At 43.5% G+C, this 23,191-nt stretch overlaps 1 protein-coding gene across 6 annotated transcripts in view; it reads right to left on the bottom strand.

Moving 5' to 3' along the window:
* PPP1R13L (protein phosphatase 1 regulatory subunit 13 like) overlaps positions 1–23,191 on the bottom strand; it is a 753,157-nt gene that overhangs the window by 54,397 nt on the left and 675,569 nt on the right. For all 6 annotated transcript variants that reach the window (XM_086938376.1, XM_086938373.1, XM_086938374.1 and 3 more), the window contains 2 exons: positions 11,503–11,604; positions 228–322 (listed from right to left, as the gene is read on the bottom strand). In XM_086938376.1, coding sequence (XP_086794502.1) covers positions 228–322; positions 11,503–11,604 — 197 coding nt within the window. The remainder of the gene's footprint in view (positions 1–227; positions 323–11,502; positions 11,605–23,191) is intronic.

Raw genomic sequence — 23,191 nt, 5'->3', positions numbered from 1 at the left:
ACAGGCCCCTGCGCCAGAGAAATAGGTTACACTTCTGATATAGAACGGCCCCCTTTGGGTTTTCAAAACAAGAACACTAGAGTGAGTCGTTATTCCTTACCCTGGAGCAGCTTAACAATTTTTCATCTAAAAACACAAGAACATGTCTGCCCAACTACTCACAATCAGAGCACATGGAATGTAAGGAGCGCCCCTCTCTCCCCAACAAACAACTATCACTGACTTACCTTGCTGGACACTGCTGCTGCATCGAGACTGGATTCTCTCCATGGACCAGACATAGGCACAGTCTGAGCTCGGAAGCTGGCATTGGGGTCACCACCTGTAGATTTCAGAGAACATAAGAGTTAAGTGTTCTGATATTTGGGCAAACAAGTGTCCTCTGCCACAGACCAGCGATCTCTCAGACATACAAAACTTCTGCCAACAGACAGCTAGATAAGATCACAGCGCCAAATTTATCATTGTGGGTGGCTGTTTGAGGGCAACACGGAAGGGAAGGGTGGAGGCGCTTCGTACATCAAGTGGAATACAATGTGTAATCCCTTCAAGCTTGACCTTCTTCAAGGCCAGGTCCTCCCTGGACCAGAAACAAGCATCCCGGTTCTGGTTTCGGGGTTTCACCCCCTCATCAGCCAGGCTAGGCTTGACTTCAGTGGCATGGAGAGTACAGGACCCACATCGGGGCACACCCGATCCACTTGGGGTAATAATTTCAAAAAGAACAATGAGGGGTGAAACCCTGAAACAGGTCCCAGGATGCCTTTTTTCTGATTCAAGGAGGACCTGGCCTGGCAGTAAGTGCTGGACCGCTCCCATGGGGAGCAGGGTCAAGACTGATTTACATATGGCTGGTTTAAACTTGAATGGCATGAGGAACAGAACAATGATGGATTTAGGCTCAGATCTCTGTATTGGGGTGAATGTTTGACATTGATCAGCAATCTGTCCATTAATTGTTCTTTTTGCAATGAATATCTGTGACATTTGGGAGACTCAGGGGCCTCTCATCAAATTCTGCAGAGGGGCAATCATTTTTCATTACGCCACTGTTCTGCTTGCCAACCAGGCATTAACCTTATACGCTAAAAACAAAGACAAATCATTAACCTTTGATGTGAAATAAAAGAGAAAGAAATACCCATCTAGACGCTGACTTGAAAAATACAAACCAGAAAAAATAGGATAAAATCCAGTTTGTCCGACTGACCAAATTGAATCTAACTTGACTGCTAGTTCATTAATTAATGGCATTGTCATCAGGGAAGGAAGAAATAATGTTTCCAAGTTCATGTTTAAAATTTATCATTTAATACATTCTTCTCAATGCAGCAATATAATTTGATACACGGAGGCAAAATATTTGCACGTTAAATAAATAGACTTTTTGAATTTTGAACAGACTTATCTTTTACATGGTGATTGTTGCGCGACTTATAGGCCAGATGAGTTCATGGTTTAGCTCGTGCACAGGGCTTTAAGAGCCTAACCAGTCCCTTGCTCCCTGTTAATTTGTTGGCTCACCCAGCTCTATGTAACAACCATATCATGGGGACTCACCCAGCCTCATTATGTCAGTATGACAGTAGCGCGTGCTTCCCTCAGCAATCCCATGTCAGTGATAAGAGACTGAAAAGTACAAGCTTTCTCTGATGTTGCCCTGACAGTTCTATAAAGATCTGCCTGTGTGCAACTTATTCTCAACTACCTGTAAGAGTGTGCAGGTGATGAGGTGCTTGGGGAAACCACCTTTACAACACGGTACTTACCACACAGTGCCCTTAGCACACATGCCTTTAACAACAAAATGGTAATTATATTTCAGGTAAAGTGTAGAAGTGAAGTTATATATATATATATATATATATACACACATACGTGGAGAAGTGGGGCTCACTGGTTAGAGTGGCAGACCCTGATGCAGAGATCTGACCCGGGACCAGGGTTCAATTCCCGTCGTGGCAGGGTCTTGGGCTCAATGTCCGCGGACCTGATAATTCTCGCCACAGTGCCTACTCTAATCATGGGTTCCACTCTGCAACTCTGGGCAATAGCTTGCTTAATCTCCACACCGGCCCTAATCGCTAAGGATGCCTGGCTTCACCTTGGGGTTCCCAGGAGTGGGCGCCTCACAGGAACAGGCCAGGATGGGTTCCTCAGCGGTACCGCGCGGGGACACACTGGCTAGTGTAACCAGGCGCTTTATAAGCTCAGTTACTACTACCACTACTACATATACATATATATATATACACACACACATTGCGGGGGCGCGAGTTATAGTTAGGTCTACTAACTATAACAGCGGTATTTCTATGGTTTTGTATGAGTGAAATCTCCAACTAACTATAACGTCCCTGACAATAGATTGGGCCACCTTACCACATCAATTTAGGCAACCACCGGCCCAAGACGACCCGGTGGGAGTTCCTCGCACATCGCAAATCACACTACCACAGGGAAAAGCCACGGACACAAATGCCGAGTCCCCACCGCAGGACACACCCGCAGCTAACTGACAGTAGCACCTAACCAAGCGCCTTCAGGATAAACCGCCCTTTTGTCCCTAGGCTGATTATGGGTCCCCTCCTACACCCTTGATACCCTGCTATACTGCATTGTTATAGGAGTATACGCCACCCTTCGGTCACACTCGCTCTTTGTACCCTGCATCACATGACCACCCCCCCCCATTTTATCCCCCCAGTTATATTCAGCATGTTCTCATTGGAAGACTTCCATGGTGACTGGATACTTGACTAAGTAATGGCATGATCATGAATGCGCTTTGAGAAACATACTAGTAGCTGTCTTATATGCAAATGTTATCTGATACAATAAGCCACTGTTAATGCAAAATGTCAATAAAAACGAGTTACAAAATATATAACGTCCCTGAAACCTATATTTTTTTCAGTGAATTTCAAAGGTTTCTAAATGAAAATTTTTAACTATAACGTCCCTAAAACCTATCGTTTTTTCAGTGAATTTCTAAGGTTTTTTTAAATGCTAATTTCTAACTATGCCTACAAAGGTAGGACATGTGAAGAAAGAGGAAGAAAAGCGCAGAAACAAGCAAGACAAATGCAGAAAGATGGAACAGAAGTCCAGAAAGACGAAGAAAAGTGCAGGAAAAAGAAGAGATGTGCAGAAAGAATCAATAGAGGAGCAGAAAGTCCTCCTGTGCCCCCAACTTTTTGCTGATAGGTACTGGTGGTAACTGACTGACTAACCAGGCCTAGAGCCAGTGCTACGCTAAAAGACACTTCGAATACAGTGAAAACGCCTACATACACTAGGGAACACTATGCGTTGGGGTACCCCTGTGATTAGCATGACCTCCTCTGTATTTACCATGAGTTAATGCCTGGGTCATTGCATGAGTACATGAGTAGTGACTGGATGATTAGAGTACCACAAGGAGAGTGCATGGTGATTTTATAAGTACTTGAGTTTTGGCGCAGTGATTGGATAAGCACATAGGATTGGCTGGGTGATTGGAGGACTGCATAGATAGTACCAGGGAGATTACTGGACTGCATAGGTACTCCTCAAGGTATTGCAGCAGGCATGAGTACATGTGCACTGAGTGGATTATTAGTATGGTGAACTTTTAAGTGCTTGGCTATTGGAGGAGTATTTGGATTAGTACATGGTAGTGGCTGGGTGACTGGAGAAGTGCCCAGGGAGTGACAGTGTGATTGCGGGTCTGCATGAGTATTAGCTGGGGAATTGAAGGAGCAAATGAGAAGTGTGTAAGTGGGTACAGGACTGTATGGGTAGGGCATATGGGATTGTAACAGTGATCAGTTAGTGCCTGGATCATTGCATGAGTAAAGTGGAGGCAATAATCATCTGTGCCCGACTTCAAGAAGGTGTCGGTTTAGGGCGACCAGTGCGGCCCACGGCAGAGGAGATTCATATTTACAGATTTAGATATTTTTTAACACATGTTGTAGAATTCTAATAGCAGCGCCTACGATTCAGTTACTGTGCAGTGATGAATGGACACATTTTCTGTTTACTTTGTTAAATCAGTAGAAGAGAAGGGATGGCCAGCATCGGCTTCAAAATGGCGGCCGCACCGTTTGCGGAGCCTCCAGCCTAGGAGTACTTATATTGCCTTTCCTGAGCGGCTGCTGCTTATGAGGGAAGCCGTTCACACCCCTCTGATCAAGGTACACCTTGTTTTTTGGTCCGCTGCTTGTCACTTACATACACGGTATTCATGACTGCCTGTCCCTGCCTTACTCTAAAATGGCAGTAGTTATTTTCCCCAATAGTGTCGCATATGATCTTTTTTCGCCACAATCTGTGCTATGTGTAAAGCGGTGCACCAACTTACCTGCGCTCTGCGTTGGAGGACCCTGCTCTGTTATAATTGAAATTTAGACTACTACAATCTACAACTGCCCAGTGACTCATCTATGATCTGTGTTGGCAAACGCAACCGAGTGCAGACTGATCACAAGATGGCGACTAGCACATGTGGTGTTCAGTTCTTACCTGTGCAGTAGTCCCTCACAGCTCTTGCTCCATCATGCTAGCGGGATCCCAGACAGCCAAATCAGCGATTCACCTGACGACTGTGTGTCTAATGGCCTCCTGTGTAATTAATGCCTTGCAGTAGGGAAGCTCTGCAGATTTCGAAACTGTCCCTTCCACCCCTCCTCTCACCACTCCTGACCTGGGGGCGAGCTGGAGAATGAGGCGGGCGGCGCTTCCCAGTAACTCCGTGACCGGTGTTCTCGATGGAACTTTGACGATGCCCCCTGGGCGGATACCATAACTGTCGGTACTTACCGCAGTGCCCGCGCAACCTTGGCCGATACCCGGTGGAGCTGTCCGATGCAGCTATAGAGGAGTTTGGCTCTGGTTCACCCCTCGGCCGCCACCTACCCAGCTGGACATCGGACATTGTTTTTCTCGTCTTCCCGTTGTGTCTGCCACATGCATTCCTTACCCCCGTTTACCATTCCCCCTCTACCTTTTTCTCCCCCGAAGACGTGTGTATGCGCTAATAACTCATTATTGTGTAATCTCATGCTTTTCCTCCTATGTCAATACTTGGCTATGTAATTATGTAACCTGTAACTTGCTGATGCTTATGTAAAGTGCACTGATACCTCCGGGTCTAGCCAGCCCTATATAAAACTTTGCAAATAAATAAATAAAAGTACATAGCTACTAACTAAAAGATTAGAATACTACAAGGAGAGTGCCTGAGTGAATTTATAAGTGCTTGGGTATTGGTGGAGAGTTTGGATTAGTACATGGTAGTGGCTGCGTGACTGGAGGACTGCACGGGGAGTGACAAGGTGATTGCTGGACTACATGGGCACTACCAGGGGAATGAAGGAGCGAATGAGAAGTGTGTAGGTGGTTAGAGGACTGCATGGGTAGTACACAGGGATTGTAGCAGTGCATGTGTTAGTGCCTGGATCATTGCATGACTACATGGATAGTGACTGGATGATTAGAGTACTGTGAGGAGAGTGCATGGTGAATTTAGAAGTGCTTGGGTTTTGGCGAAGTGATTGGATAAGGACATAGGACTGGCTGGGTGATTGGAGGACTGCATAGGTAGTACCAGGGAGATTACTGGACTGCATTGGTAGTCCTCAATGGATTGCACCAGTGCATGTTTTAGTGACTGGATCATTGCATGAGTACATGGGTAGTGACTGGATGATTAGAGTGCTGCAAGGACAGTGCATGGTGATTTTAGAACTGCTTGGGTTTTGGCTGAGTGATTGGATAAGTACATAGTGCTGGCTGGCTGATTGGAGGAGTGCAAGGGTAGTGACAGAGGGATTTATGGAGTGCATAGGTACTACCTGGGTAATTGGAGGAGTGAATCAGTAGTGTGTAGGTGGTAAGAGGTCTGCATGGGAAGTGCTTAGGGAATTGTAGCAGTGCATGTGTTAGTGCCTGGGCACTTCCATGAGTACATGGGTACTGAATGGAAGATTAGAGTACTGCAAGGAGAGTGCATGTTGAATTTATAAGTGCTTGGGTTTTGGTGGAGTGATTGGATACTTACATGGTGCTGGCTGGGAGTTTGAAGGAGAGCATGGGTACTGACAGGGCGATGGCTGGACTGCATGGGAAGTGCTCAGGGTACTGTAGCATTGCATATGTTAGTGCATGGGTCACTGCATGAGTGCATGGGTACTGACTGGAGGATTAGAGTACTGCAAAACCCCTTGAATCATGAGGGTCCCTGGGGGCCAATTAGCCTACCAGGTACCTCCAGTAAGCGCCACTGAGCTGAATTGCAGAGAGGTGGTCCAAGGCCATGCCCATTTTTACACCTCTCTGCAACGCAGCTCTGTGGCGCTTACTGGATGTACCTGGTGGGCTAGTTGGACCCAAGGGACCCTCATGATTCAAGGGGACGTAATCCCCCAACTTACAACGCACCAGTGGTGAGGGGGTGTGCCTGATGTGACAAGTGTGCAAACACGCTCCAGGGTGCAATTTAAGTTGGGGGATTAAGTCCCCTTGAATCCTGAGGGTCCCTGGGGCCCTACTAGCCCACCAGGTACCTACAGTTAGCACAACAGAGCTGTGTTGCAGAGAGGTGGTCCGCGGCCACGCCCCTTTTTTCACCTCTCTGCAATGCAACTCTGTTGTGCTTACTGAAGGTACCTGGTGGGCTCGTTGCCCCCAGGGACCCTCAGGATACAAGGGGACTTAATCCTCCAATTTAAAATGCACCACAGAGCGCCCCTTGAATCTTAAAGGTCCCTGGGGTCCAACTAGCCCACCAGGTACCTCCAGTAAGCAGCCGCGGCCTGTCGAAGGAGTTCCATGGGGCAGAAAGGCGAGGCGAGGGAGAAACAGGGTGGGGGGTGCTAAATACCGGAATATGGATAATTGGAGGTAAGTAAACAATTTAATAAATAAAAACGAATTTCGCAAAATTCGATACAGGCCGCGCTAAGAAATTCATTTTTATTTAATAAATTGTTTACTTACCCCCAATTATCCATATTCTGGTATTTAGTACCCCCCACCCTGCCCTTCCCCCGCCCTGCCTTCCTGCCCCACGGAACTCCCTCCATGGGCCGCGGCTGCCAGTAAGCGCCACGAAGCTGCGTTGCAGAGAGGTGTAAAAAGGGGCGTGGTCTGGCCTCGGACCACCTCTCTGTAACACAGCCCTGTGGTGCTTATTGGAGGTACCTGGTGGGCTAGTAGGCCCACCCCCACCCTTCACCACTGTGCAAAGGTACCACATGACTCATTTTAAGTTGGGGTATAAGTCCCCTTAAATCCTGAGGTTCCCTGAGGTCCAACTAGCCCACCAGCTATCTCCAGTAAGCGCCATAGAGCAGAGTTGCAGAGAGGTGTAAAAAGGGGCGTGGCCTCGGACCACTCCTCTGCCATGCAGCCCTGTGGCGCTTACTGGAGGTACCTGGTGGGCAAGTTGGCTGCCAAAGCAAACATCAGTGGGGGTGGCAGTTCCCGGGGCTTGGTGGGCCTGGAGGCCCCCACCCATTAAAAAAAGAAGCCCCAGGGTGGCGATCCCCCTGGGCCAAGAGCACTCCCGCAAATAATGTTAAGCAAGCCCCGGGGTGTGGCGGTCCCCGGGGCTGCCGGGGCCCCCTCATATTTGTTGCAAATGCCCCTGGGACCTGACCCACCCGGGGGCCTCAATTAAAGAAGCACGGGAGCCCACGCTTCATTTCTCCTGCGCTTCATTTAAAAACACATTTCAGCGGGATTCGTGACCCCAGCGCGAATTTCGTTGACATTTTTAAAAAAATGCTTTCTTTGGCCCTTAGGGGTCCTGCTGGACCCCCTGAGCAGGCCTAGGGGGTCAGGGTGTTTCTACCCTGCCCCCTTTTCTTTTTTTCACCTTTGTTTTTCAGTTTTCTTGTGACTCGGTTCTGCAGGCAACACCAAACTGAGGTGGAACAAAGAGTCTGTCTATGGCTGCGCTTTATAGACGATGTGTTTATTATTTGGAGGGGGGACAGTCAGAAAGCTAATGAATTTATTGAGAAAATTAACAGCAATGATTATAACCTGTATTTCACTTCTCGGCACAGCACTAGTTCGATTGAATTTCTAGATGTTCAGATACAGGTTGCAAACAACAAACTGACTACCACTGCATATAGAAAACCCACAGCAGGCAATGCAACCCTCCATGCCTCAAGTGCACATCCAAAACATTTAATTTCCAGCATACCCTACGGGGAAATACTGCGACTTAAGCGCATCTGTAGCACCCCTGAAGAATATGAAAAATGCAAAAATGAAAGCTTAGAGAGGATGCGAAACAGGGGCTACACAGAGCATATTCTAAATAGAGCTACAGCCAAAGCCAGTGAGAGACCAAGATCTGAATTGCTGCCAATACACACTGAGGTAGAAAATGAAATTGTTAAGAAGGATGAGGCACCAAGATTAATCACCACGTTCAGCAGGCAGGAGCGCAAAATAAGAGCTATAGTGAACAAGAATTGGCCAATTGTTTTAACCTACAGCATTTTAAAAGAAAGCCTACCCGATAAACCTCAGGTAACTTTTAGAAACTGCAAAAATATGGCCGCAGACGTATCCAAACCACAAGCAGCAGGGGCTCCTGCTTCCATGTGGTTACCGGTAAAACAGGGCTTTTTCAAGTGCGCAACCTGTCGGGCGTGCAAGTTTGGCGTAAACACAACTGAATACAGCACACCCTTTAACAAGCGAGAACAAAAAATCAAGGGCAACTATGACTGTCGCACAGAATTCGCTGTCTATATACTCACGTGCACCTGCGGACTTAGGTACGTTGGAAGTACCAAAAACCCGGTGCACGTGAGAATTCTAAAACACATCAGAGCGATTATAAATTGTGATCCCACCTATCCGGTAGCGAGACATTTTAAAGCGATACATGGAAAAGACATTAATTGTCTATCGTACTTTGTTATTGACTCTGTGCCGATGCCCAAAAGAGGTGGGGACAGGGAAAAATTGTTAAGGCAGTTGTAGACAAAATATATTTTAAATCTTGACAGCAAGTCTCCTAATGGACTGAAAAACACAGAAGACATGCACACATTCCTGTAGCATACCTCCCAAGACTTAAGAAAAAACAACATATAGTTGAGCCAATACAGAAGGCTAATAGTGACTGCAGGGAGAGAAAAAGTCCTTCAATATAAAATGTAACCGCGAAAGTTCTCTCATTCCTGATTTTAAACCTTACTTTTTTCATGTATTTTAGCACTAAGCACTTTTTGGCAAGGATGAAAATAGATGAAATGAGCCAGGATGGTTTGTTGTCCGGGCTCGGACTCTAGACCATAGAACCTAGAAATGCTCATGAGATGTATGTGACTGAGTACACTAAAAACAACAAAAAACAACAAGAGTTATCGGTCTCTTCATGAGAGCAGTCAATCTATGCAACATTTGCACATAGGTTATTTGCACTATTATTGCATAATTTTGCACTAATTGGTTTTAAAAGCATTTATGCTGATATTTGTTTTAACTCTGAATGTTTATACCTTTTGGAGTTTGCACTACCAATGCATAATTTTGCACAAGTGGGTTTTAAAAGCATTTATGCTGACATTTGATTTTTAACTCTGAATTTTGATATCTTTTAGAGTTTTCTTTCAATAAGGTGGAGATGGTGCCTGTAAATTTTTAAGAAAAAGTGAAAGAATCTTTTTTTTTTGTAACGGCCTAGTCTCTCAATTGAAAATGATGTGAAATAGATGAAATGTATTATTTTACACATATTTATTCGTTATTTATTGCGATATGTTGCACAGCGGTTTCAATGCATTTATGCTGAAATAAGTGAGTACTGTAAGCAAAAACAAGACCGATATCAATGAATGCCCAATGTACAGTTTAAAACTGCATACTCAAATGTCCAGACACTTTGCCTTTAAAAGTATGTTTTCACTGTCTAGCACCACGTGGTGAGCAATGTTTGAAAAAAAAAAACAAGTATTTAAATGTGGAAGTGTATTGCATTGTCGCTATGTGATCAAGGTTACCTGTTAACCGAAACGCGTATGAAGAGATAATAAGTCTTCGTGGAATACTTACTTGCTGCTTGGTGGTCCGTTATTCTGTGGTCCAAAACGCCGTTTACAGAAGCTGCGAGGATATATATATATCTATATATATATGACCAACTGACATTTCTTAACTTTGATTTTATTAATTATCATGCACTTGGTAGCACTTTTTTTTGCCATCAGCTAATGTTGCACATTTAGCATATTTTGCACAGTACTGAGCATACATCTTAGGCTTTGGGATTTGCCCACTTGGGCACTATTGCACTTTAGATTTGACCCAGGGTATTAATACAGCATACCTGGATCAAATGTGTAAATAAATGAAGTATAATTTTAGTTATATTTTACATGTATATAACTATTTATAGGCTTTTAACTTTTATATGAATTTTAAAAGTTTCTATTACCCGTGCCTGAGTATGTACTTGTATTTAACATGCATTTTTAACTCTAATATTGTGCAGAGTTTTACAAAGTTACTTATCGTAACAAGAATATATGCTGCTTATTGTGTGACTTTTGTAATATACGGGCATTTACGCCGTAATTATTTGTTGTGGAAAGTTTAGAAACATTAATAGTATTTTTTCTGTTTCTAACCCATGTGATGGCACACTGCACTTTAAAAAGGGTGATCAGCCCTCGTGACGTTGTCATGTGATCAAGGCTATCTCTAGCCGAAACGCGTCATGGCGGACTGGTGCTGGGCTAAAATACTAAAATAAAAACATTTGCACCAAACTACGGGTCTTGCTGGTTCCTGTGTCTTCTGATCGGCTGAATGCTGTGAGTTGCCTAAGGAGCGCCACGTACCTCATATATATATATATATATATATATATATATATATATATATATACACACACATATACATATATATATATACACATATACATATATATATACATATACATATATATACACACATATATATATATATATATATACACACACACATATATATAGGGTAAGGGTGTTTTTAGGGTTTAGTGGTGGATAAGAGTATTGGGTGGAAAGAGTGCTTTTAAATTTTAGGCGTGGGTACGGAATTGGGTGGTAAGGGTGTTTTTAGGGTCTGGGGCAGGTAGGCGGTATTGGTTGGGGTATTTGTAGGTTTCAGAAGTGGGTAAAGGTATTGGATGGCAATGGCATTTGAAAGGCATGCGTAGTAAAGGCATATGCAGGGGGAATACTTGCGTGGTAAAAGCAAAATGTTGTAAAGTCTGCGTAGTAAAGGCATGCGTTGTTCCGTCATACATTCAGTGCTAGATGCATTAGAAAGTGACTTCAACATAATGCCAACAAGCCACACTAGTTGTTTCTCAACACGTCAGGGCCGAGCTTCTGCTGATGTAATGGCTATTAAAGCCTAATTAGAAGGGCTCGGAGATCTCGCCTCATCCCAACATGTGCCACAGAAGATCAGTTCCATTGTCAATGAATGATGTACTGTTATTTGGCTTACGTTCATAGCCTGCATGCGGGGAATGCTTTTTTTCGTAGGCCACATCCAGATCAGACTCATTCCAGCTCTTTTGGCTCCTCCTTCTCATTGCTGCCTGGTCATCTATGGCAAGAAGTAGAAGTTAGAAAGCAATCAGAAACTCAAAAACACATGCTCAGTACTGTGGGATCTGTTTCTGGAAGTAGTGTTTATTTGTAGTGTTTAGTGCATGAGAAATCAAGCTTATCCAAACTTTCTTTTTAATGAAATTTCTTTATTGAAGTTTTAAGTATACATTTTACAAACCTAACTATAAGACATTCATGTTTTACAGTCGAAGATACCAAAATGTACTAAAGAATATACTGCAATATTACCAGTCCACCATTGCTGAACACTATCTGTGCGGGTCCAAGTCGTCTCACAGTCCCCCTGCAGACCCATCCCCTACCACCATGAGAAGCTTATGCTAACTTAAGTCAAATGGTGCTTCTACCATTTTGGATATGACATTGTAATGTATCATGTGATTGCTGTTGTGTTCCTTGCTGCAATAAAGTATTGTGGGATTTTACACTGAAAGACTGAGACTTTCCCAGTCACCTTATTAAATGTGATGTACCTAATCAAGGACAAGCTAGCTGTCCCAGACTGAATTACATACTATGTATTAAGTCATGTCTCCTGAATTGACACTGGGAACTTCTGAATCGAACGTAAAATTATGAGAGAATCTGCACGCTTATTCTGTTTTTTATTTATTTTTTATTTTTCATTATTCAGCTTGACAACTTAATTAAAAATAACATACCAAATAATATACCATGGCAAACGTTTGCAAGAGAACAGTATACACATAGTTTGCTATAAATATGCAAGAGTGAAAAAACATAAATTGCAAAGATTTGGTACAAAGCTATCACTGAAAAGAACTAGGGTCAGGTAAATCATAGAACACAGAAGGAAACATATAGCATCTCATGGGAGCACTGTAGTCAAAAGACTCAAACGTTCAGTTATTCAACCATTGTGTAAATGGTGCCCATATTTTCGAGCCCCTCTCGCGCCTCCTCTTACCCCCTCTTTGAAACACCGCTGATTCCAGATTTTGGAGGGCTAGGATCCTTGCTCTCCAATTAATAAAGGTAGGGGGAATCGGACTAATCCATTCAGAGGTTATACTCAATCGGATTAAGGACATAGCAATATATAAAAAAGCAGATTCATAGGCTGGTCTAGTAAGCAAACAATCACTTTCACACCCAGTTATTACTGGTTCGGAAGATAAAGCCACCGAAATCTTGAGAACTATTAATAAATTGTTGAACATCTTGGAGAAATAAATCCACGCTTATTCTGTAGTAAAATGTTTATTCTTGCTAGTTTCCCATTGGTGTATGGCCTGAGAACCATGTATTGGTGTAGTGAATGTACGAAATCCTTTGTCTAAAGTCCTATGAAGAGACTTGTATTTTTGTGAGCTTTGCCTTTCCATTTCTTAAAAGTGGAATCTATGCTGGAATTTTCCTTAGAACTTTACAGACTTCTTTTGTACTTATGATTTATATGACAATATGCTTAACTGATTGATGAGTCAGCTTATGTAGTTCTGTACTTGTATTCTTTGAGTAAACTTTTAAACTTTAGCTCCTGTTTGTCATTCTTATTGAAAGTGTTTACAGCTTCACCTTAATGTCTGAGATTTAATAGGTAGAAAAGGGGCCATCTGGGAGTACCAAATTCCATTAGGGACTACACTGCTCCGGTTCAAGTAGTTGGCCTGAATTGGACAAGTAAATGAGACACAGGAATGCGTGCGGATAGATCGAATAGCAGAGGTGATGGTTCTGAGTGGATCCATCCCGTACTGAATGGACTCAGTTGGGTGAGGTATATTGAGCATAAAACCGATTAATGCACCTTCATGGTTCAGGCGGTTTTGCCCGCAGATTGAAACAGCCTCAATCCAATCCTGGTTCCTGGAGATTGTGGGGTGATGAGGTGGTAGTTTTGGTAACCGGGGAAAGAATGACGTGATTATCAATAGGGATTTATAGGTGTGCAGAAGTTGAATGAGAAACAAGGCAAAGCAATGCATGGTGGGATTTTTAGTTTTTTTTCTTAATCAAAGGGGAATGGATCACTTGTACCTGTAACCGCCTTTATTAGATACGTGACAACTTCATCATTGTGACTCTTTTTATGCTTCCTCCGCCAGTGCAACGGACTCATAACCAGTCCTCCCTGCCCGTCCCTCACTTTTTAAACAATCTTCCTATACACCAGATAGTATACAGATGTTACTTCTTAGGTAGTATGAGGACGAGTTTTTAACACCACACCTCACTTGAGCACTTTTCACCCACCAAACAATCTCTGATCACTACTGTATAAACCAGTGGTTCCCTTCTGGCAGAGGAAGCATAAAAAGAGACCCAATGATGATGCTGTCACGTATCTAATAAAGGTGGAGAATCAAGATAAACCGCCATACGATCTACCTACGTGAATGAAGGTTCTCTAAGTACCACTTTTGGGTACTGACGGATGTTACACAGAGGACCTTGGTTACAGGTACAAGTGATCCATTCCCCTTTGACTAATAATTACTGACAGGAAGCTGAATGGATCATAGGTCCTTCTAGCTCTCCCCTCCCCTGATTGAAAGGGATTTTTAGTTTGACATGTTGTGGTGAAATGTGGTGGACGGAGTTTGAATTTAGCTATAATGTGGCATTAGTACTTGGATATGTGGATATGGCAGTTACTGTATTTTAGACTACGTTTTTCGACTTTGGAGAGCTACAGTGTGTGAATTGCCTATGTGTAAGCCATAAAGTTGTACACAGGTACCGCAGTTTGATTTGTCAAGTTGTTGAAATTATCTGCTAAGGTGAGGTGTGCTGTAAGTGCTAGCAGTCACAGCAAGATAGGGACGTAACATTTTTATTGTGCAAATGTACTAAACAAACTTAGAGGATGTTCATTCCTTGGTGCATGTAGGGAGCATGCTGGTAAGGTAGACTCCCACAGGTTGAGAGTTTGGTTTTGTGTAAAAGTAAATAGTGTCCTCTATCTTGTAGATTTCCGTTTAAGGAGGGTCAGAAAAATGACAGTGAGAAAAGTAGAAAGAGTTGAGGAGAAGCGGTCAGTATAAGGGTGCTTACATCATAAGGTGTTATGCAAAGATTGGCTGGCGAACGCCAAACCAGTGCTGCAATAGGGTGAACTTTGACTGAGATGCGCTGGTATTGGCAGGAAGGTCGTGAGCTCAGAAGTGTAGAGAGTGCAAGGGATGGAACAAGGAGGGACTAAGAACCTTGACAGAATGGGAAATCCTTTTTGAAAAAAGGGAACAATGCAAAAAAGAAAGAGAAATTCCCATCTGAAGGCACTCTAGCTAGGGAAATGCCAGCAAAGAAGGGTTACAACCACATGCGGCTCAGCAATGGCACAAATACACAGCTCAGGCTGGGGAATTATGGCTTCCACTAAGTGACATTTTCCACATACCAAGAATAAAGAACTTGAGAAGGAGAATGAATTACTTAAAACCTCATCCAAGATCCACACATTTTTTGGCCCTGAATCTCTGAGAACAGGCTGAAAACAAAAAGAAGCAAAATAAATTTGCATTAACCCCTTATGTGCTTCGGACGGCCCCTGGCCGTCCGAAGTCATGGTGGGCGTGTGCGGAGGACGGCAGGGAGCCCGCACAGCGCGAAGATTCGCGCTGCGCAAAGGGTTAAAGGTCTGTGGTAAGGTTTATTCCTGGCTAAGAGTGCAGCATGAGGAAGTGATTGAAACATTGTGAGCTTGCCCTCTGATGGAGAGACAAAATAAATTGAGGCATGAGATAGAAGTAGAGAGTGAGGAGGATGACATCTTCATAGATGAACTTCTTAGAATAAGATCACCCCCGTATAATGCAGCACAGGTACCAGGTGCTACCGCTAGGTTAGTTGCTGAAAACGGTGCGGTCACCACAACCACTCCGGAAGCTAACTCACCCCCAAGTTACACTGATACAACCAACTCACCTGCTATCCAGACCTCGACACCTGCTGCCTTTAGTATACAATCATCAGCTAACATAAGTATCTTCCCCATTACTTTAATCACCCCACACAGCTATAGCCTTCTGAGTATCCTTCCGAAATCTATGGATGTATTCGGTATGTTAGGTTCAGCCACTCCACAGAGAGAGGCCTTGAGAACTCCTGTTATAGGAAGTACTATGACCAACATGACTCCACAGATCACCCTGCTACTCAGAGAACAGACTTCTCAGAGAATCCAACTGAAGACTGAATTGGAAGAGACTGTAAAGGGCAATGCAGGATTAGATTTCTTGGGACATTACAGTGAGAAAGAGTGTGAGAAGAGAATGGAGAAAGTGGCAGATGAATGCAGGTTTGATCTGACACAAAGAAAAAAAATTCTAAATATCATCAAGACAAGAGTATCGTTATTTGTTAAAACTAAATAAGATGCAGTCATTGGTCACCTTAAGCCATAGGTACCACAAAAGAAAATTAATTGGCCCAAGATTTTCCTAACATCCTAAGAGAGCAAAGAATCTGTAAATGCATGCTTTGCGAGATTAATGCAGGTGTATAGGGTGCTTAGCAGTCTAAAAGACCCACTAAGAGAGAACATGGGAGGGTCCCTTGCCTCATTTGTGCAATGACTACGACCCAAAATCAGTAATCAGATCATGCTGGCAAAGTAAGCCTGTAGACGAGAGTTTACAGTATGCAAAATATTGCAGCAACATGTTTGATGCTAAACTAAGAGGGTTGAAGGAAACTTTTACGGTTGTACAGACCTATCTGGTGCAGAATGGAGGCATGAAACGGTTAAAAATTCGTAGTCCAAAGCTAGACCTTGATCTCAGTGTAGGATTAAGCAAGCAGGGAGGCCTCATATCTTATGGAAGAAATACCCAGGAAATAGGAAGGTGAGGAGGAAATATGTTGGGAACCAACATATTTGCTTCAAAGAAGGTTACCTCATCACATTCGCAACAAAGTTGGCCCCTGGAAGCGAGAATACAGATATAACCCTGACTGAGCGATGATCGATGTCCAAGCCTTAAATTTCGCAATGCAGGGAGAACGTCTCCTGGTACCAAAACTTCTTAGGACATCCTCATGAATGCAGAAGCCAGGTTTGCAATAAAATCCACATGTGGCCATACAGATGCAAAGATGGAATACCCAGTTCCAACCCAGTAACCAAGCTCAGCCCAGCCCATTTACATTCCAGTCTGCTAAATTCCCATAATGTTGGGAAGCTTCACGGAGTTCAAACAGGTCCAATGAGGGTGCTCGCGGTGGGATGAAAAATACATGCTTGGTGCAGTCTTAGAGGTGGGTCAGACTGGACCATATGTAGATGGAGATATCAATGGACATCCTGTGTATTTTCTGATAAGACACAGGGGCCACTTGTTCAACTGCTCGGATATTTGAGGTCACAAACCTAACCCTTCCTCCCCTCAAGAAAAGAAGTCCAAGTCAAAGTTGGTGCTATCAAAGAGCATCATCAGTTTGTCGACTCAGGTGCCATAAATTTGTTGGGGATGGACCTACTGTGTAAATTTAACTGTGCAATATATTGCACTCCAGACAGAGTAGGATTGAATATTCAAGCAGCTGATGCAGAGTTCAAATTGCATGCACTGGAATCTGTAGTCAGATTATACCCAGTGCTTTCCAAGGAAAACTTACATCCAGAGATAAAGGAATTGGTCAAAGATGATGTATAGGATTTTATAGGAAAGGATATTGGTTGAATAATGGTGCTAAACCTCTAAAGATGACTCTCAGGTCAATGCAGTGTTTCCTCAGATGCGTCCTTACAAAATGACTCCACAAGCCATTGCAGGATAAAACCCCTGTAATTGCAAAAAGCGAATTAAAAATGGAGGATAGTTCAGGATTTTGGAAAAATAAACCAAATAGTCTATGGCACCGAAAACCTGTTGTAATCTTATTCCAAATTCCCTCAGATGTGGAATGGATCATAGTTGTTAACCAATGTCAAGCATTCTTTTCTGTCTCCCTACACAATAGGGGACAACTTCTCTCCACTTTTAGATTCCAAGAGAAAACGCGGGTGGTGTTGCACTGCTCAGGGGTATACAGAGAGCCCATATTATTTCAATCACATACTCAAGAAGAATTTAGAGACCCTACAGTTACTATGCAGTTCAATCATAATTCAATACATTGACAACCCACTTGTCGCTTCGATGACATAAGAAGCTTGTAGGCAGGCCACTATCGACCTACTCAACCATCTTGCTTAGAATGGGTGTGAGGAAGTGATCCCTTTTGCCCTGATCACCCCCATTTTTTAACTGGTTCTGGTGGTAACTGACTTTGACTGTGCTCCGAGCTCTGCTAACCAGGTCCAGGGCCAGTGTTCTGAATAAAAAGGTATATGCAAATTGAGTAATATTATAATTGCCGCTGACAACTAACCTGTAAGTCCCTAGTATATTTTAGGGCAAGTAGGTTTAGAGATCCAGCAAATTTCCAGCACTTAGGTGTGCACTGCTGTGTTGCTTGCTGTCATTTCAAAAGTCAGTCCTGCTTTGAAGCTGCTTTTAAACTGAAGTTATATGCAAATTTGACTTTGGATTTGAAGGTATTTCCAAAGTAGTAAACAACCTTATTTTTACATATAAGTCACCCCTAGGGTCTACCCTAGGTGGCCCCAGGGTATGGTGCCATCTAAAAATAAGCAGGGACATTGTAAAAGATGTTTTATACGCCCTGGTGAGGGACAAACTGCCAATTTAGTTTTACCCCGTTGAAGCATTTTAGCTCCATAGGCTAACATGAGAATACTTGAATAAAATATTACTAGTGACTGGAGTGAGCTAAAATAATATTTCAAGGACTTAAAAGATTGTTAATGATTAGTCAAACTTGCCACCGTAGAATTTGTCATAACTAAAACAGAAAAAAAGTACAGAACTATTTTATGTGAGCCAAATTCCAGCCTCTAGCAGCCTCTCCGGAACGGCCTGTCTTGCTCGCTGAGCCAAACTGCTTTGATGAGGTAATAAGTGGCCTGTAAAGAGACAACTGGTTATCTGGTGGGGGGAGATCTGCATCTGCAGAGAACAGGCCAGATCTTAACCCAGAGGATAACGTTTTTCCATCTTGAATTTTAAAGGATTTAGCCAGGTGCATTGTGGCAACTGCAGTACCAACTTCTGAGGAGCAACTCAGACTCGGGAACCTTGGATTTGTGTAATGGACATGTTAAACCCTCAAGGGGACCTTCAGGAAGACGTTCCAGATGTTCGGAGCTACTTTCGGATAAAGCTCCACGTAGTTGGCTTTCGTGGATCAAGCTGACTATATTAAAGCATGACCCGTCCTGGATTTCAGGTTTGACCCGTGAAAGCTGCGGAGCTCAATACTTCCAGGAGTTGACTGGTGGCTCCAGTTGAACCGATGTCGAGAAAAAATCCTCCCAAAAAGTTTCTAAGTGCGAAGGTAAAATTTTGAACGAGGCCTCCCGCTTAGTGTATCCGACCAGGGCTCCATCATGGTAAGCCTCAAACTTTAACTTCGTCCCTGTCAAGCACGATCCGATGTTCCAATTTGGCGCAATCATTTTTTAAGCATAGAAAGGGGTTATTCTTTAACAAAACATATCTCTGGTTACCTAATTTGAATTTTTGTCGTTTTGGTATCACTTTAAAGATAAAAATATTTCCTATTTTTATAAATTGGGGTTGGATTTTTATTGTGTGTAATCTCACTTAATGTATTGGTGTTTTCAAATGCTTTACACACCTGTTTCCTAAGGTAAGCCTGCCTACTCGTTGCCAGATACCAAGGGTTGAGCAAGGGAATCCTTTATTGAGACCATGTCTGGGCCTTATATTATGTTGGTGGCCTTATTGCTAGTAGTAGGTGCACACTTAGCCCTACTAATAATCCAACTTCCAACAATGGGCATAAGATTTCCCTAGAGAAGCTGAAGTACTGTCTGACGGAAGTTAAGTATCTGGGACATCAGATCAAGAAGGGAGTCATGAGAATGTTTCATGAGCACACTGAAACTGTCCTCAAGATGACATTTCTGACCACACAGAGAGAAATGAGAATATTCTTGGTATAGTTGGCTATTGCAGGCAATGGATCCCAAATGTTTCTCTTGTGGTGAAGCTTATAGTGAAGCTCACAAATGCTGATGTCAATGACTTGGACTACGGGATGACAAGAGCATGGAAGCCTTTCAGGAGCTTGAAAATTGACTTTGCATTGCACCCCCCCTTGGAATGCCAGACTACACCAAGGAGCTCATACTCTTGCCATGAGGGAGATGGGTCTGCTTTGCCTGTGTTGACACAGACCCATGGAGAGGCAAAACAACCAGTTGCCTATTTCTCTGCAACTCTTGATCCAGTAGCGGTAGCGTTGCCTGATTGTCTCAAAGCAGTCACAGTATTGCTGGGATTCTGCTCAAACACAGAACCATGCGTAGAATTATGGGGCCTTAGTGCATAGGGACTGTGTCATCCTACCACCTTAGTATCCAAGAGCCCAGGACCGACTAGCTATAGTGTCTCACTTGCTCTCCCATTCAGTCACAGAGAAACAAGTGATTAGACACCCCATGACACAACACTCCCAACTCTCTCAGGAATCACGGTTACAAGACACACTCTTGTACTTGCCCACAATAAGATCTGACAGAGACATGAACAAGTTTAAAATATTTTTTTTAACTAATGTGCTCTAATATGCAGTATGCGTGCCACAATAAGCCAAAAAAAAAACCATAAAAACAAATACAGTCAGCATAGCAAGTAATCCGTATATCATAAATGGAGTTATCATGGTGAGAGACAGATTAGCCTAACCTCCCTCCCCTTACACAGACACAGGATAATTATATATTAGAAGATCTCTGGGTGTTATCCGCAGACCCCGTACCTCAGTCTACAGATGGCAGTTCTACATCACAGGTGCGGTCATGCTCTGCTCCCTGGGAATGTCCGTCTCCAAGTGTGTGCTACCTATCGGTGTATTCCAATAAGACCAAAGTACGTATTCCCAAACAACAGCTGCATCTGAATGTTTTGTCTGTGTGTTCGGGCCTGACCAGAATAGAATGACAAGGGGCATTGTTGTTCGAGCTTGTTCGCAATATTCAGAGTAAATCCCAGGAACCTGTAAAGCGTGAACACAGCTGTGGGTTCTCATGTGTTAATAGCAAAAGAAACATGCAAAATAAGCTCATGTAGTAATGTGTGCAAAGCAGAGGAGTCTGCAGCGTGCTCATGCTAACTTAGGGGAGACAACAATGTTCCCATGTGCCACATGACAGCAGCTGCAGTCTGAGCATCCAGCAAACAGAAGAAATCCTGATGGGTCACCCAATCACCGTTATGGTGTTCCATTCCACTGAGATTCTTCTGACTCACACTTGAAATCAGCATTTGACCAATAGTTACTTAAGCCACTATGAGAGACCTATTTTGGCTGCTGACAATGTTTCTTTGAGGAGGTGTAATACACTAAACCCTGCTTCTTTATTGCCCACTTAAGAGGAATGTGAGGAAAGTGAGTTTGATCATGACTGGATAAATGTCCCCGAGTTATGGACAGATGTGGGAGCAGATATACTGAATGTCCCCCTTATAAATTCTGGCCCCACCATGTTTGTTGATGCCTCTTGTTTGAGTGATAGATCAGCATTTCAACAGCTGCATATGCTGTTTGCACCATGTGGGGTTGTGGAAGCATCCTACCTGTGTCATGTAACTTCGACACCATTAGCGGAACTGATTGCCCTTACTGGAGCATGTTGCACTTCAGAAGGCTCACAAGTCACCATTTACACTGATAGCAAGTATGGAATCGGCGTGGTGCATGACTTTAGCCAATTGTGGTCAGAGAGGATTCCTCTGCTGGTTCTTCCATCAAAACAAGAACTGTATGTCTCAAACGTGTTAAAAGCCCTTCAGTTGTTGAAAGAAATTGCTGTGATGAAGTGTGCTGCACATGAAAGTGGTGATGACTTTGTACCTAGAGGCAACCGCTATGAGGATGAGATTGCTCTATCTAACGCTCGAGTCCAGCACTTTTCACATAGGTGAATCATGCAGTGTGGAGGGAAACCTGTCTCAGACATGCTATTAAACACTGTGCAAACTTTCTAGGAGTTTAGGGAATTGTAGCATACAGTTCCTGAAATTGAAAAGGTTAGATAGGAAAGAATGGGATGTGTGAAGGATGCTAATTACATCTGGGTATCGATTGAAAAAAGCCAGTACTTCCGGGTTAAATGTTGCCGGCCATGATGAGACACATTCATAGGCCAACACATGTCAAGAAGGGATTGTGATGACATTAAGGCAGAACTGGCATTATCCTCACTTTCATGTGATCGTAGAAAACCAGTGCCAGAGTTGTGTGATTTGACAGAAGCGCAAAGTGAGCAAGAAGGTTGAAGTGACCATGAGACACAAAAAGAAGTCTGATGGTCTGTTCCACCGTCTCCAGATTGATTTTTTGGAGATACCCCAATGCAACTAGAGGAGGTATATCCTTGTAATTGCATGTCTATTTTCACATTGGGTGTAGTCATATCCCAATAGGAGATGTGACAGTCTGACAGGTGCCAAACTACTAGTGCGGGACATGCTATTGAGTTTTGGGATGCCAGTACATCTTGAATCAGATCAAGGAACCCACTTCAAGAACGAGGTGATGCAATTGCTCTGTACAACATTAGGGATAGACCGAACATTCCATTGTAGTTAAAAACCAGAAGCTTCAGGCATGGTTGAAAGATTGAATGGGACAATTAAAGCAAAATTGACAAAAATGTGTACATCAACATCTCTCAAATGGCCAGATGCACTTCCCTATGTATGGATGAGTATTCAAATCACTCTGTGCAAGCGAACAGTACTATTCCCTCATGAGGACTGATGGGCTGAGCCATGAGAATACCCTCTGTTCCAGCTGCTGCACTTGTGAATATTACAGATGATCTGGCCCGCGAATGAGAGACTCTATGTCATGACCTGATCCAAGGTGATTAGGTTCATGTGAAGAAGCACGTTCAAAAGTCATGCCTGGAGGCAGTGGGTCCAAGTTGGGGGGGCGGGGGGTTTGACAGACGTCCATGAGGGAAAATGAAATAAATAATTAATTTTCCCTCGTGGTTGTTTGTTGTATCTGTGCCCCCCCCAACCCAGCCCACCGCACAGGCTGCAGCTGCATGGAGGAATGTTGGAGAGGCCCATACCAAGTGGTCTTGGTTACCAATACGGCTGTGAAGTGTGCAGGACTGCTGAACTGGATACCTGCCTCTTATACCAAAAGTGTGAGACCAGCAGAGGATGAAGCAGAGCCAACATCCACTAGTTCGTCAAGTCCTTCCAGGTTTGAGGTTTTCGAAGCATCTGGAGAGGAAAGCTAGTCTGAAAATTCTCAGTCTTACAGAGAAGAAAACCTACAACAATCAGAGTAGAATGGCAGTATCACACTTTGGATCAACCCTGCAGACTCTAGACTGAGAGTGCTCATTCGCAGAGGTTGTGGGAACATGTGGTGTTATGTTATGTTAGGTTATGTTAAGGTGTGCTTGTAGAGCGCACTGTCACCGTGGGTTTCCTGGCGCTGATCTGATGCTGAGGGGACAAAGGGATTTAGCTGGATTGTGGGAAAAG

The sequence above is a fragment of the Lissotriton vulgaris genome, chromosome 9, assembly GCF_964263255.1.
Source record: "Lissotriton vulgaris chromosome 9, aLisVul1.2, whole genome shotgun sequence".
Lineage (NCBI taxonomy): Eukaryota > Metazoa > Chordata > Amphibia > Caudata > Salamandridae > Lissotriton > Lissotriton vulgaris.
The sequence above is the reverse complement of the archived record's forward strand: the minus strand, read 5'-3'. Positions and strand labels throughout refer to the sequence as shown.